The 14,703-nt window shown below is 44.3% G+C and overlaps 1 protein-coding gene across 1 annotated transcript in view; it reads right to left on the bottom strand.

Moving 5' to 3' along the window:
- Positions 1–14,703, bottom strand: part of IGSF10 (immunoglobulin superfamily member 10) — a 28,524-nt gene that overhangs the window by 2,747 nt on the left and 11,074 nt on the right. The window contains exons 4-6 of the mRNA XM_038749858.1: positions 11,854–12,244; positions 2,058–6,428; positions 150–1,047 (exon numbers count right to left, since the gene is read on the bottom strand). Coding sequence (XP_038605786.1) covers positions 150–1,047; positions 2,058–6,428; positions 11,854–12,244 — 5,660 coding nt within the window. The remainder of the gene's footprint in view (positions 1–149; positions 1,048–2,057; positions 6,429–11,853; positions 12,245–14,703) is intronic.

Below are 14,703 nucleotides of genomic sequence, written 5' to 3'. Positions count from 1 at the left end.
TGTATTGAATGTATGTTGATTTACAATCAATTGAATGTAAATTGGTTTACATTCAATTGCCTTGGCCTTCCCTCTGCAGCAATTCCCACAGAATCAGAAATCTTGTACCGATGAAATGTGGACAGTTTGATATAAAGTCATGAACTCACCTATGCCACCGGTCAATCACAGCCCTGGAAGGCAACCTCCAGATTATCCTGGGATCAGGCTTGCCTGTCGCCAAACAGTTCAGTAAGAGAGGGTCCCCTAAATTCAGTACGGTCACTTTGGGGGATGCCGTCTCTATGCTGGGAACCGAGTCTCTTCGTTCGATCATCAAATTGACCACCCTCCTCTCAGAGCCGGTGGAGCTGGTTGCTATGCACTCGTACCTGCCGCTATCCGAAGTGGCCAGGTTCTGGGTATAAAGTGTTCCATTGGCCAGGAGAAACCACCTGGCATTTACGAGCTGCAAGGGTTTCACTTCTGTTCCATCCGAGAGGACCCAGTGAACGGTGGGTTGAGGATTTCCTTCCACGGTACAGGGCAGCTTCAAACCTCCACCCCAGGTCCCCACAACATGCTGTCTCTTCTCTTCTAGGATGAAGGGTGGGGCGGCGATCACTTGTATCTTCACACTCAGGGAGTCCATGCCAGCGGGATTGCGTGCCAGACATGTGTAGACCCCACGATCGTAAACGGTCAGGGATCGAATGACCAACGTGCCGTCGGGTTTCACGGAGACTCGGTTTCCCTTGGATGCTTCCTGGACGATTGTCTTGTTCGCTAGAATCCAAGAGCGCGCTGGGGGAGGTCGACCTTCGGCTCTGCAGCTCACTTCTGCTGAGCTCCCAACGTGGATGGTCATCTCCCGGGTGCGGCTTCCCAGGATCCTGGGGGGATAGGTGACCACAGACAGAGTGACCAGGAGGCGGTCTGAGCCTTGTGGATTGACGGCCACGCACAGGTACTGTCCACGGTCTTGAACCCTCGCATCCTGGATCGAGAGGGTGCCATTGGCAAACACTCGGAATCGGCCCTCCTGCCTTCCGCCGGCTATAATGAGTCCTGATTAAAAGGCACAGGAGAAAAACACAGTCATGGGGCATCAGAGCTTCCTGTTTAGGCTTTACATATAAAGGGAGGTTTAAACTGAAGGTTAACGGTAGGAGAAAAGATTCATTATACGAACGGTAATGTCATACATCACTAGGAAATCCATTATGTCCTAATGGTGGTTTAAAATGCAATAATATATACTACTTGTCGATTGATTTTTACTATTTAAAATGGAAGCATTCAAGTACTTATGCTTTAATGAAAGACTATGCTTTAACACACGATAGCCTAGACAGATCCTCTTCATTCTGCTAATCTTTGTAAATTAGAAATCACAATAAGGCAGCTGTAAGCCATGGGCAGTCCCAGAATAGTGGTCATTTGCAGTCCCAAGAGACATTAACCTCCAATTCATTCTTGATTCTATGTTTAAGCCATTTTTTCCCCAACTCCCATTCCTTCTGCATCACTCTTTCACTTGGATCGCTGCCTCTTGAGCACTCTATATTCACCCCTCCCTTGGTCCTAAAGTACTTATGTGCATATTCATAATTTATTTACACTATTGTCTGTCTCCCCCTTTGGACCATAAGCTTATTGTGGGTATGGAAAAGGTCTACCCACTTTATTGCATTGCAAAAATAATGATGGTATTTCTTAAGTGCTTACTATGTGTCAAGCACTGGTCTAAGTGCAGGGGGAGATACAAGCTAATCAGGTTGGACACAGTCCCTGCTCAACATGAGGCTCACAGAATTAATCCCCATTTTACAGATGAGGTTACTGAGGCACAGAGAAGTGAAGTGAGTTGCCCACGCTCATATGGCTGACAAGCAGTAGAGCCATGTTTAGAACCCAGGTCCTTCTGACTCCCAGGCCCTTGCTCTATCCAGTACACTCCCAAGTGCTTAGTACAGTGTTTTTCATACAGTAAGCATTCAATAAGTACCACTGATTGACTGAGACAAGCCTCACCCTGTGTATGGCTAAAAAGAGTTGCAGAGACCATTTCAAATTACCTGATGAGACTCGAGACCAGTATATGGTGGGATGAGGAGTTCCACTTGCTTCACATGGGATGAAAGCATCTGAGTTCACCAGGACCATAAAACTACCTGCTTTTCCTCCAATGATTCTAGGCTTTTCAAATCCTTTTCGAGGCAAGGAGTCTAGGGTGAAGCGGTAGGAGCCAGTTATTTCTTGATTGGCTGCCTGGTCAAACGAGCTCTCGATTGAATCCACCTTCTCCCTTTCCTGACCCAAAGTATGGAGAGAGGTGGTGGGTAAATTGGATTTGGGTTCAGTCACTGGATTTTCTCTTCCTGGCTGGTGCCTCTCAGAAACCTCTGAATTTGACTTGTGCTCAAACTTGTTTGACCACTGAGGAATAGTGGTCTTATCTTTCGAGGATTGGGATGGAACTGTTACTAGTGGTAGTATGGGGTCCAGATGCTGTGGGTTGGAAGAGCAGGTGGTTCCATCAGGAGATTTTGTATTAGGGGAACCTCTAGAATCTGGCGGAACCTCCATCGGAAGCTGAAGCGTATCGACTCTTGAAGTCTGGGGCAGGCCTGCCCTTGTTGTGTCTGAGATGAGAGTTGAAGGTTGCTCAGGGTACCCTATCGATGCCCTTTGAGTGCCAGTGGGAGGCGTTGCTGGAGTGTGGTCATCACCCTTCACGAACCATGGGATAGCTGGGAGTGTAAAAGTTGATTTCCCAAGAGTGGTGACCTCCAGTGGTTTCCTGGGCCCAGCCATCTTAACACTGGTTTTCAGTGTCTGCATAGTTACTCTGGATATCTCTTTGGTCACATCTGCCACGTGAAGACTCACCGGTGTTGGGCTGAATCTAACTGGGACTCCGGAGGTGTCCTGAGTGGGAGATGGGCTGTATTCAGGTACGGGAGGTAGCATTAAAGTTCTCACCATTTTGATCACTGAAGGAGATGTAGTTCCAAATCGAGGAAAGGCAGGGCTTTGCCATGAGGTCATACTCTGGGCCGTAGTTATCCTTTTTTGAGGCCTCTTTCGTCTTTGCCCTATCTGCTTCCCAGGTCTGGCTGTTTGTGTCTGGGTGATGGTGGCCAGGTTGCGGGGAAGAGAAGGAAATGTGACTGTGGCTGAATCTGCTGTGCTGCTTGCAAGATGAGGGGTAAGAGAGAGAGACGGCAGCTGTACTGGGACTCCAGGATCCTGAGGGCTATGTCTTTCCAAGAGGTTATCGTGGGCCACTGTAGCCCTGGTTGGAGGCAGAAAGTTCTCTTTTTGATCTTCTCTTGTTGAGATAGTTTTTAAATGAATGGGAAAATTCCCAACTGTGGACTGAACAGGGGTAATTTGGGGCAACCTCGGGGTTATGCCTGCATGTGAACTGGCTTCATGTGAATTGATCGTTTCTTTTTGGACAGGACTGTGGACAAAGATGTGATGCCAGGGAATTTTTCTTCTTAATGCTCTCACAGTGGGTTGGGCACCAGAAGTCAGAGAAGTGGCACTATCAACTGAAGATGAAGAGGTCACAGGTGCTGTCTCCCAGATCACATTGGCACTGACCAGGGTATGAAATACTGTTGGGCTACTAATGCTCATAGAAGGAATTTGTTCAGTGTGAATGGATCTTGGGGCGTTGGTCACTGAGTCATTTTGTGGAGTTACTTGTGTGCTTTCAGCATAGAAAAACCTTATGGTAGGAGTTGGTTTCTCTACCTCTAAGTTTGGTTCCTTTTTCTCTTGAATGGGTGATGTTGGTCTTGTGGGCAGAGTTGTAGATTGAGCATGTGGAGCTGTGGGAGCATTGACTTGGAGTAGTGTTGGGGTGGAGTATGAAATTCTTGGGGTGACTGAATGGACAGGCATTGCAGGGGGCATTGGTCCAGATGTACATGATGAGCACTTGTGATCCAATGCTGCAGTGGGAAGAAAAGTTGTCCTTTCTTCAGCAAATCCCTTGAATCGTAGCCTCGCAAAATTATATCTTTCCCTGATACTTGGAATTCGGTTTGGTCTAATAATTCTCCTCCGCCCAGACATCTTCCTTCGCCTCCCATAATATCTGGACATTGGTACATTAGTCACTACGTCAGTTATGACCTGGATCTGATGATGGGCAGTAATGGTTGAACCTGGAAGGGAGTTTGGGGTAGTAGTTTTTTGAGTAGTGTGGAAATCAAAGCGTTCATCTCTTGGCCTGCTGACTGTGGACAAAGATGTGTGATGACCAGAGTCTATCAGTAGCTCCACTTTGTCATCCATGTGAGACTTCTCAAAGTTGATGTCTTTGATGGTCTCCTCCACCAACTCTTCTGATGTTTTTTTGTACTGTTCATTTCCTTTTCCCAAAGACACTGACATCTGGTCTACTTTTCGGAATTCACCCGTGTTGGTCAGTAGAGAGGAGAAAGTAGTTGCTGGTTGTTTCATTACCTCTTGTCCATTAATAAGTGAGGCTTGGTTTATGTTTGTTTTCTTGGGCATTGCTGTCACAGAGGGTGAAAATTTGAGATTTGCACGTGATGTCACTGTTTCTGATTTTTCAGTTGAGAAGAGCCATGGAATCCCAGCTGGAGTGGCTTCCAGGACTGGACTGATGTTGGCTTCAGTGTTACCTGACGGTATTGGCTTTGAGGTTGATGCATTCGCTGATATTGTAAGAGTTTTTGTCACTGGCAGCAGGAACTCCTCCTCTGGAGGGGAAGCACCCGAAGATCCTTCTCCATCTCCTAAGCCCTTTGAGAATTGTTTGACACTTGTCATTGGGGTGGACGTGTTGTTCTCTGGCTTCTCGGGAGGAGAGTTCTTTTTTGTTTTTTCTAAAAATGCTGCCCAATGTTGTGGGTCAATTCTTCTCATGGAAGGAGGGAATTGTCGTCTGTGCCCCCTGAACGGTCTGTTCCGATAGTCGCCACGGTGGTGGTAGCTCATCCCGCTATGAGGCTGCCCTTTACGTGCATTTCTCCCAACCAGTTCCATAGCTGGAGGAGGCGTTCCATCAGTTCGTTCAGGAGGAAGCTCTGTAACCTTAATAGCAATTTTATGTTCTTCCTGCCCAGAGCCATCAGTCTCACCATCATCCCTGGTCAATGTACTTTGACTTCCCAAAGCATTTTCTGTGCTTTCAACTGACACTCTGAAAGTCAGAAAGTCCACTCCATACAGATTGGCCACTACACACTGATAAAGTCCACCGTCTCGTGGGGTGACTCTTTGGACTCTTAAAGTACCGTTGCTGAAAATGTGTTTGTTCCTTGAGGACTGATGGAGCAGGATGGGTCCGGGGAGGACCCAGCTGACAGAAGCATCTGGGACCCCAATCGACTGGCAAGGAAGATCAATTGTTTCACCAAGGACCACCATTCGCCGAGCTCCATTCACATGGCGATCCCCTAGGTCCGGCTCGACCACAACCACCCTGTAGGTCAGAACATCTGCATCTCCATAATTAGTGCTGATGCAGTGGTATATGCCAGCGTCAAAACTGTCAGCCGTCTGGAGTTCCAATTTCCCGGCCTTATTGATTAGGATTCTTCCATCCTCGCTGACGTAAGGAGCCTTCACTCTGCTCCCATCTGCTAGAATCCATTCTACATGTGGGACAGGGTCCCCATGCCCAGGGCAGTTCAAGTCCACCGTCTCACCTACCAAAACTGTGTGCTGCAGCTTTGTGCTGTTATCTCTGCAAATGGTGGTCCACTTATATCTCCTTTGTTCTCCATCTCCCACTGGAGGGAGGGTGATCTGGGCCTCTGTCCAGAAGCTGATATGCAAGGTGCTGAGGGTGGTGGCTGTCCTGTCCAGTTGGAGCAAGAAATGGTCCTGCATCAGCCACATTGGCTCTGCTCTCACCTCCGCCTCTACGTTGGTGAAAATATCCTCGCTCTCAGAGGTCACCTGTTTGTATTTGTAACTGATGTGAGGCATCTCAGTAAGTAAGTGGCTTCTTTCCATCCTTAGGGGAGAGACACTGTACAGGGCCAGAATTCGCCAGAGCGTCTGGATGTGAGTGGAATCTATATTGCATACCAGGAAAGTTGAAAATGATACATTCAACAGGGAGAGGTCGTTTTCATGGGGAAGTGAGATGGGTGACCTTATCGAGGGTTTCTGAATATCGCAGACCAACTTGGCTTCATTTCCAGAGTGGTCAGCCATGTTCAAATCCATGGAGCCTATCGGAGCTACGAACTCTTTAGGGGATGCCAGGGTAAAATCGCCTTCCTCAGAAAGACTGCTGTTCCTCAGCTTTAGGGTTGGATCAATGGCAGGTTTAGTACAAACCAAGGCGGAAGCTGGGATCTCAGCTAACAGTCGGTCTTTAAAATTCCTGGGATTTGTGCAAACTGGACATTGTTGGGCAGCAGAACCGTTTCGGTCTCTTTTGCACTTCACTACATCTGGAGGGGAAAAAATGCACTTTGATGATTATGCCCAAGGAGTCTCTGTTAGGGCTAATATTTTTACATTTTGAAGAAAGAGTTTTTATTAGGACTGAACCCAGTGAATTTTTTTTCCAACCCTTTCTTTTTTGCTGTTTTTTTAGATTTATCCTAATCCTAATACTTAAAACAAGGTTAGAGTTGTATATTTTTATAATTTACCTTCTAACGGTACTTATATCAGTTTGAAATATTTCTTCATCACAATTTTTTTATACAGTAATACATTTTCCTTAGAACAATGGTAACAATAATAATAATAATTTTGGCATTTGTTATGTGATTACTATGTGCCAGGCACTGTATTGTGTTAGCGTTGATACAAACAATTTGGGTTAGATAAAGTCCCTGTCCCACCTGGGGCTCACAGTTTTAATCCCCATTTTAAAAGTGAGATAACTTTTTTAATGGTATTTGTTAAGCACTTACTATGTGCCAGGCACTGTTCTAAGTGCTGGGTAGATACTAGGCAATCAGGTTGGACACAGTCCATGTCCAACATGGGGCTCACACTTTTAACCCTCATCTTTACAAATGAGGTAACTGAGGCACAGAGAAGGTAAGTGACTCATCCAAGGTCACAAAGCAGACAAGTGGTAGAGCCAAGACTAGGACCCAGATCCTCCTGACTCTCATGCCTGTGCTCTATTCCCTAGGGCATGCAATGTCTCATCTGAATATAGGACTCTTTTGGCTCATTATTCTTTTTGATTTTTTGAAAGACCCTGAAAATCAGGCCCCTGTTCAAACTGAATCACCCTGGCAAAAAAAAAATCTCAATTTTATCACAATTATATTGTATCCTATTTAAGCCACTTTCCTGTCAGTTTTACTTAAAAGCCATTCCTTTAGACTGTAAGCTCATAGTGGGCAGAGAATGTGTCTACCAACTCTGTTGTACTGCAGTTTCCCAAATGCTAAGTGAAGTGTTCTGCATCCATTAAGAGCTCAATAAATACCCCTGATCGATATATTGGAAAAATATTAAAATGATTCAGTGTTTTTCTAGGATCTTTGTCATGATTAACCAAGTATGAAGCAGTATGGCTCAGTGGAAAGAGTCAGAGGTCATGGGTTCAAATCCCAGCTCCACCAATTGTCAGCTGTGTGACTTTGGGCAAGTCACTTAACTTCTCTGTGCCTCGGTGACCTCATCTGTAAAATGGAGATTAAGACTGTGAGCCCCCCATGGGACAACCTGATCACCTTGTAACTGCCCCAGTGCTTAGAACAGTGGTTTGCATATAGTAATCACTTAATAAATGCCATCATTATTATTATCTCATAGCTTATCATTATCTTTCTTCTAAACATTCTTGCAGATAAGCATGTGTTTTCTTGCCCAAAGACAGTAACAAATGAATAGCTAATATACAATTAATCTTAGGCACTTCTGAAAATTATAAGGACTGGTAATAAGAGGAGAACTAAAATGTCTATACTCATGGCACTCTTTCAAACCCCTGTTCCTGGCCCTGAAACCAGAGGGACTCTTCAAGGTTAGCTCCAATTTAAAGTAGTCCTGATGATTCAGTTCCTTAGCTGACCCTCAACTGTTGATATGTCCCTAGCCCAAATCAGCCCTCCAAAAGTTTGTCTCCCAGGGTGAGCAGTTTGATCACTGTGGTTGCAAACTGAGCTCTAGAATAGAGACAGTATATAGTCTAGTAGAAATGGCATGGGTCTGAGAGTTCAGAGTCATGAGGTCTGGTGTCTAGTTCGACTCTGAATTTAGGCAACGTGCTTAATATCTCTGAGCCTCAGTATTGTCACCTGTAAATGGGGGAGATTTTGCATCCAGTCCGATGGGCATAGCAAACCTGATGGCTTGACACAGGTGGCAAAGTCATTGACCAACATGTTGCTCTGGTCAATGATGGAGTGAAGACAGGAGGTAGAGTGGGAGAAGCAGCATGGTGTAGTGGATAGAGCATGAGCATTGAAATCAGAAGGTTATAGGTTCTAATCCCGGATCCACCATTTATCTGCTGATTGACCGTAGGCTAGTCACTTCATTTCTCGCTACCTCGTCTGAAAAACGGGGATTGAGACTATGAGCCGCACATGGGACAGGGGACAATGTTCAACTCAATTATCTTGTATCCACCCCAGTGCTTAGTGAAGTGCCTAGCACATAGTAAGCGCAAGTACCATTATTATTGTTAGGGAGACACCTTCCAGGCCTTTAACCACTGCACTGCTGAGGCCTACAGTCTAGGAGAGTAGCTGTCCTACCTCCTCTATAGCCAAGACTTCCCATCAGCCCTTGCTGCAGCCCAGGAAGGGTGAAGACTGTAAGCTCCTATAGACAGGGAATGTGTTTGTTTATTGCTACCTTGTACTCTTCAAAGCACTTATTACAGTGTTCTGCCCACAGTAGTGCTCAATAAATATGATTGACTGAAGAAGACAAACCGCAGAATTTAGAATGCTGAGAAATGCAGTCCTCCAGCTCCCAGCATTCCCTTATGGCCTCCACACTCTCTGCTTTGTTAGTGGTTGTGACTGTTTTGAATGTTGTTCTCTGGCCATGAGAGGCTTGAATCTCTTAAGCAACAGTAACTCTTCTATTCGTATTGTATTCATCAATCAATCAGAAAATGAATGATGTTTATTGAGCACTTAATTGGGCACAGAGCACTGAACTAAGTACCTGGGAGACTACAGGTGCAGAGAAGTAAACTAAGCACTTGGGAGCACTAAGCACTAGTTACATGACTCGCCGAGCCTGGAATGCCCTCCCTTCACACATCCACCAAGCTAGCTCTCTTCCTCCCTTCAAAGCCCTACTGAAAGCTCACCTCCTCTAACAGGTCTTCCCAGACTGAGGCCCCTTTTTCCTCTCCTCCTCCCCATCGCCCCCACCCTACCTCCTTCCCCTCCCCACAGCACTTGTATATATAGTTGTACAGATTTATTACTCTATTTATTTTACTTGTACGTATTTACTATTCTATTAATTTTGGTAATGATGTACATATAGCTTTAATTCTATTTGTTCTGACAGTTTTGACACCTGTCTACATGTTTTGTTGTCTGTCTCCCCCTTCTAGAATGTGAGCCCGTTGTTGGGTAGGGACCGTCTCTACATGTTGCCGACGTGTACTTCCCAAGGGCTTAGTACAGTGCTCTGCACACAGTAAGCGCACAATAGATACGATTGAAGGAATTGAATGAATGAATGAATGAATGAGACTACAGTACAATCATGTGGGTAGACATGCTTCCTGCCCACAAGGTGCTTTGAGTCTAGAGATTAGTAACTGTGGTATTTGTTAAGCATTTACTATACACCAAGCACTATATTAGGCACTCATTCATCATTTTTCTTGTCTTCTATTATGTTTTTGTGCCTTTTTTGTGGTATCTTTCCTTATGTGCCTGTGGCAACCCCTCTGCACCCATCCAGTCATAGATTATGAGCTCTTTAGGGCTCAGAGACCATATCTAACAGTGTAGCCTATCAGATAGAGCAGAGGCCTGGGAATCAGAAGGACCTGGATTCTAACCCCAGCCCCACCACTCGCTCCTGTATGACCTCGGGCAAGTCACTTAACTTCTCTGTGCCTCTGTGCCCTCATCTGAGAAATGGGGATTAAGACTGTGAGCCCTCTGTGGGCCAGGGACTTTGCCCAACCCAAACATCTTCTATATGCCCCAGAGCTTAGAACAGTGCCTGGCACATAGTAAGCGCTTAACAAATACCACAATTATTATTTTCTATGTATTTTTTCCTAGTGCCTGTAATAGTATTCAATGATTAATAGTATTAATGATTATTACTTAATGTATCAATTAATTAATACTGTTATTGTCTGCTGTGTGACCTTGGGCAAGCCACTTATCTTCTCTGAGTCTCAGTTACCTCATCTGTAAAAGTGGGGATTAAAACGGTGAGCCCCATGAGGGACAACATGATTGATTATTCCCATTAATAATTGTGGTAGTTAAGTGCTTGCTATGTGCCAAGCAGTATATTCAAGGCTGGGACAGGTACAAGTTAATCAGGTTGGATACAGGCTCACAGTCTAAGAGAGAGAGATAAGTATTTACTACTAATTTTACAGATGAGTAACCTGAGGCATGGAGAAGTTAAGTGACTTGCCCAATGTCACAAAGCTGACAAATGGCAGAACAAGGATTAGAACCCAGATCCTTTGACTCTTGCCTTGCTCTTTCTACTAGGCCACACTGCTTCTCTAGTAATAAAATTACTAGCTGGGAATGTGTCTACCAGCTCTGTTGCGTCAGACCCCCCAGGTGCTTAGTACAGTGCTCTGCACACAGTAAGCACTCAATAAATATCATTGATTGATGACACAGCAGCTTGGCTTTGTGAATGTTGGCACAGAGTGCATATCTGCTCAGCTACACTCCTGGCTTCCTAAACCCTCTTAATGTAGCTAGATATTCACTTTAGTCCATGATATTTCTATACATTTTTCTAGGCCTGAGTGGTTTGAAACCTGAACTCCCCTGCTCAGCACCTTATGGATGATTAATAAAAGTTGAATTTTGTTAGGTATGTCATTTGTATTACTCCTAGTGCAATAGTGACTGCAGAGGGCTGTTAGAAAATATGAAACATCTCTTGCATCAAGTGTGTGGTAATTAAAAAAATGTAAAATGAAGGAAAAACATGGATGTTGACAACAATGAGATTAGTGTGAATTCTTCTTTAAACAGTAACTGACAAATAAAATGAGATATTCAAAAGAAATAGCATAAAGGACTGGAATTCTAAATAATATTTCCATAAGATGATTGATTCTCAATTACTGGGATGTTAGCTAGTCTTTACTTTTTACTTCAGCCTCAACCTCTCTGTCCATTTTTCTACCATCGTTAAATTACCACATAAAGAACAGATAAGACCAATTGTCAAATTGGGTCAGATCAATGGTCCATTCAGACTAGGATTTTATCTCCCAAAGGGCCTTATCATATTGTCCTCATGCACTTTCAGCAATCCCTTTTGGACCATCCATCCTTGAGTTTAACCCGAACCATTCTCTAATTTGCTTAAATCTTCTGCCTGCCCAATTAGCCCAAGCAACAAATTCCCTAGCAGTGACTCACTGCATGAAAAAAGGATCTTCTTGTGGGTTTGTTTTAAACCTATTGCCTTTAAATCTCAAAAGGCATTGTCACATCCAAGGTGTTTTAGAATTTGGTGACTGAAATTTCTGTTTGTAATTTTCAGTTCTGTCTCCTCTCAGGAGTCCTAACTCTTTCAGTCTACCCTTATAAGCAAGGCTCTCCATCTCCCCAATCCTCTTAGTTTTCTTTCTCTGAGCCTTCTCCACCACTAATACTTTCTATAACACTGGGGCCAGAACTGCGCACCAAATGTCTGAGAAGAAACAGGATATTTATACTCTACCTGGATTCCGTTCCATCCATCCTGGAAACCATTCCAGACCGCAGTCACAAATCCAAGGGTTCCCATGAAGGTAGAGGCTCTCTAGGTCAGGCATTTGTGAAACCATCTCCTGGGGCAAGGAGGTTAAGAAGTTGTCTGAAAGGTAGATGTGCTTTATGAAGGATATTGGAAATGTCTGGAGGAAGCGCAAGGAGACAAATGTGTCTGGATGGAGTTTGGTGAGAAAGTTTCCTTCTAAATGCACCAACCGCAGGGCGCTGAGTCCATGAAAGGCTTCGGGGTTTATGAACTCAATATTGTTATGGTCCATATGCAGCCTAATCAGGCTCTTGAGGCCATAGAAGGTGTCTTTATGCAATTTTCTGACCTTGTTATAGCTCATTTTAAGGACCTGTGGATTTCAATGAGAAAATAATGATAATAACAACAATAATGGTAGTATTTGCAAAGCACATACTATGTGCTAAGGCCTGCAGTTGATAAAATACAATCAGATTGGACACAGTCCCTGACCCACCTGGGCCTCATAATCTAATAGGGAGGGAGATCAGCTATTTAATCCCTATTTTAATGAAGGAGAAACTGAGGCATAGAGAAGTTAAGTGACTTGTCTGAGAGTCCACAGCAGGCAAATGACAGAGCCAGGATCAGAACCCAGGTCTTTTGGCTCCCAGTCCTATGCCCTTACCACTAAGCCACCTTATTTTTCTGATGACCACAGATGATCCCAAGGCTGAGTTATCAATGAATGGTATTCATTAAGCTCTTATTTTGTGTAGAGCACTGTACTATGCACTTGGGAGGGCACAATACAGTTGGTAGACATGATCCCCACCCTTAAGGTGCTTGCAAGTCTAACTGGGGAGACAGGCATTAAATTAAATAACAGGTAACGGAAGCAAATGAGTTTAAGGATGTTTACCTGAGTTCTGTGGGAGAATGCTTAAGTGCTAAGGGAGTGGGACTAAGTTTATGGGAGAGCTAGAACCTTCACACAGTCAGACCCACTTGGTGCTGGGTTGTTCAGGAACTTACGTTGGCTCAGGACATGAAATAGCCGGTGTATGAAATAGAAGCTTGTAGCCACTTTTCAGTTTGTTTCCCTAAGGTAGAAGGCAAGAAGTGCCATTCCTCAGGTGAAAGAAAAATTAACACAACGCCAAAGTGATATCTGAGCAAAGCTTTCTGAAAGGGCTTGTGACACTCTACCGCTTTTTCCACACAAGACTCTGAAAGGTGGGGGTGAGTTTCCCCTTCTCGCCCCTTACCTGTAATGCAGGTAAATGGGTGAACACTGACCTAAGCAGCTGGAAGACTACAGGTGCAGAGCGCTGAACTAAGCACTTGGGAAACTACAGTACAATCCTGTGGGTAGACATGATCCCTGCCCACAAGGTGCTTAGAGTTTAGAGATTAGTAACTGGTATTTGTTAAGCATTTACTATGTACCCAAGCACTATATTAGGCAGTCTTATTCATTATTTTTCTTGTCTTCTATATTGTTTTTGTGCCCTTTTTATGTTATCTTTCCTATGTGTCTTTGGCAACCCCTCTGCACCCATCCAGTTATAGATTATGAGCTCTTCGGGGCCCAGAGACCATACCTAACAGTGTGGCCTAGTGGATAGAGCTGAGGCCTGGGAGTCAGAAGGACCTGGATTCTAACCCCAGCCCCACCACTGGTCTCTTGTGTGATCTTGGGCAAGTCACTTAACTTCTCTGTGTTCATGGGCTGCCTTTCTCAAAATGAAGGATAATAATAATTATTATTATTATGGTATTTGTTAAGCACTGACTATGTGCCAAGCACTGTTCTAGTTACTGGGGTAGATACAAGGTAATCAGGTTGCTCCATGTGGGGCTCAGAGTTTTAACCCTCATTTTACAGATGAGGTAACTGAGGCACAAAGAAGTTAAGTAGATTACCCGAGGTCACCCAGCAGATAAGTGGCAGAGCCAGAATTAACACCCATGTCCTCTGACTCCCAGGCCTATGCTCTTTCCACTAAGCAACACTGTTCAAATGAGTATGTGCAATAAATTAATCAACAGTATATACTGAGCACTTACAGTGTGCTGAGCACTGAACTAAGCACTTGAGAGAGTACAATACACCAGAGTTAGTAGAAGCAGCATGGCCTAGTGGATAAAGCACAGGCCTGGGAGTCAGAAGGACCTGAATTCTAATCTTGGCTCCACCACCTGTCTGCCATGTGACCTTAACTTCTCTATGACTCAGTTACCCCATTTGTAAAATGGGGATTAAAGCTGTGAACCCCATATGGGACAAGGATGGTGTCCAACTTGATTAGCTTGTGTCTACCTCAATGCTTAGAACAGTGCATGGCACATTGTAGACATTTATCAAATACAGTAAGAAAAAAAATGTTGGTAGGCACATTCCCTTCTCACAAACTAAGGAAAGTGAGACTGCTTCACAGACAGTCTTTCCTTCAAGGTTTTGTTTGTTTCTGTGCAAGAGAAGCAGCATGGCCTAGAGGAAAGCATGGGTCTGGGAGTCAGAGGACCTGGGTTCTAATCCTGGATCCACCACTTGTTTGGTGTGTGACTTGGGAAAATCACTAAACTTCTCTGTGCCTCAATGTGCTCATCTGTAAAATGGGGATTAAAATTGTGAGCCCCAGTGGTACATAGACCGTGTCCAACTTGATTATCGTACATCTACCCCAGTGTTTAGTATATTGCCTGGAATATAGTAAGCACTTCAAAAATTCAATCATCTAAGTGAGCATGTTTAACCTTTTCAGTTTTAAAAGATGTGTAAATCCTGAAAGATAAAAATTCATCATAACCTTAGGATACGAGAACTTCCATGTAACCCAAAGCATT

Source organism: Tachyglossus aculeatus, chromosome 1 (genome assembly GCF_015852505.1).
Source record: "Tachyglossus aculeatus isolate mTacAcu1 chromosome 1, mTacAcu1.pri, whole genome shotgun sequence".
Lineage (NCBI taxonomy): Eukaryota > Metazoa > Chordata > Mammalia > Monotremata > Tachyglossidae > Tachyglossus > Tachyglossus aculeatus.
The sequence above is the reverse complement of the archived record's forward strand: the minus strand, read 5'-3'. Positions and strand labels throughout refer to the sequence as shown.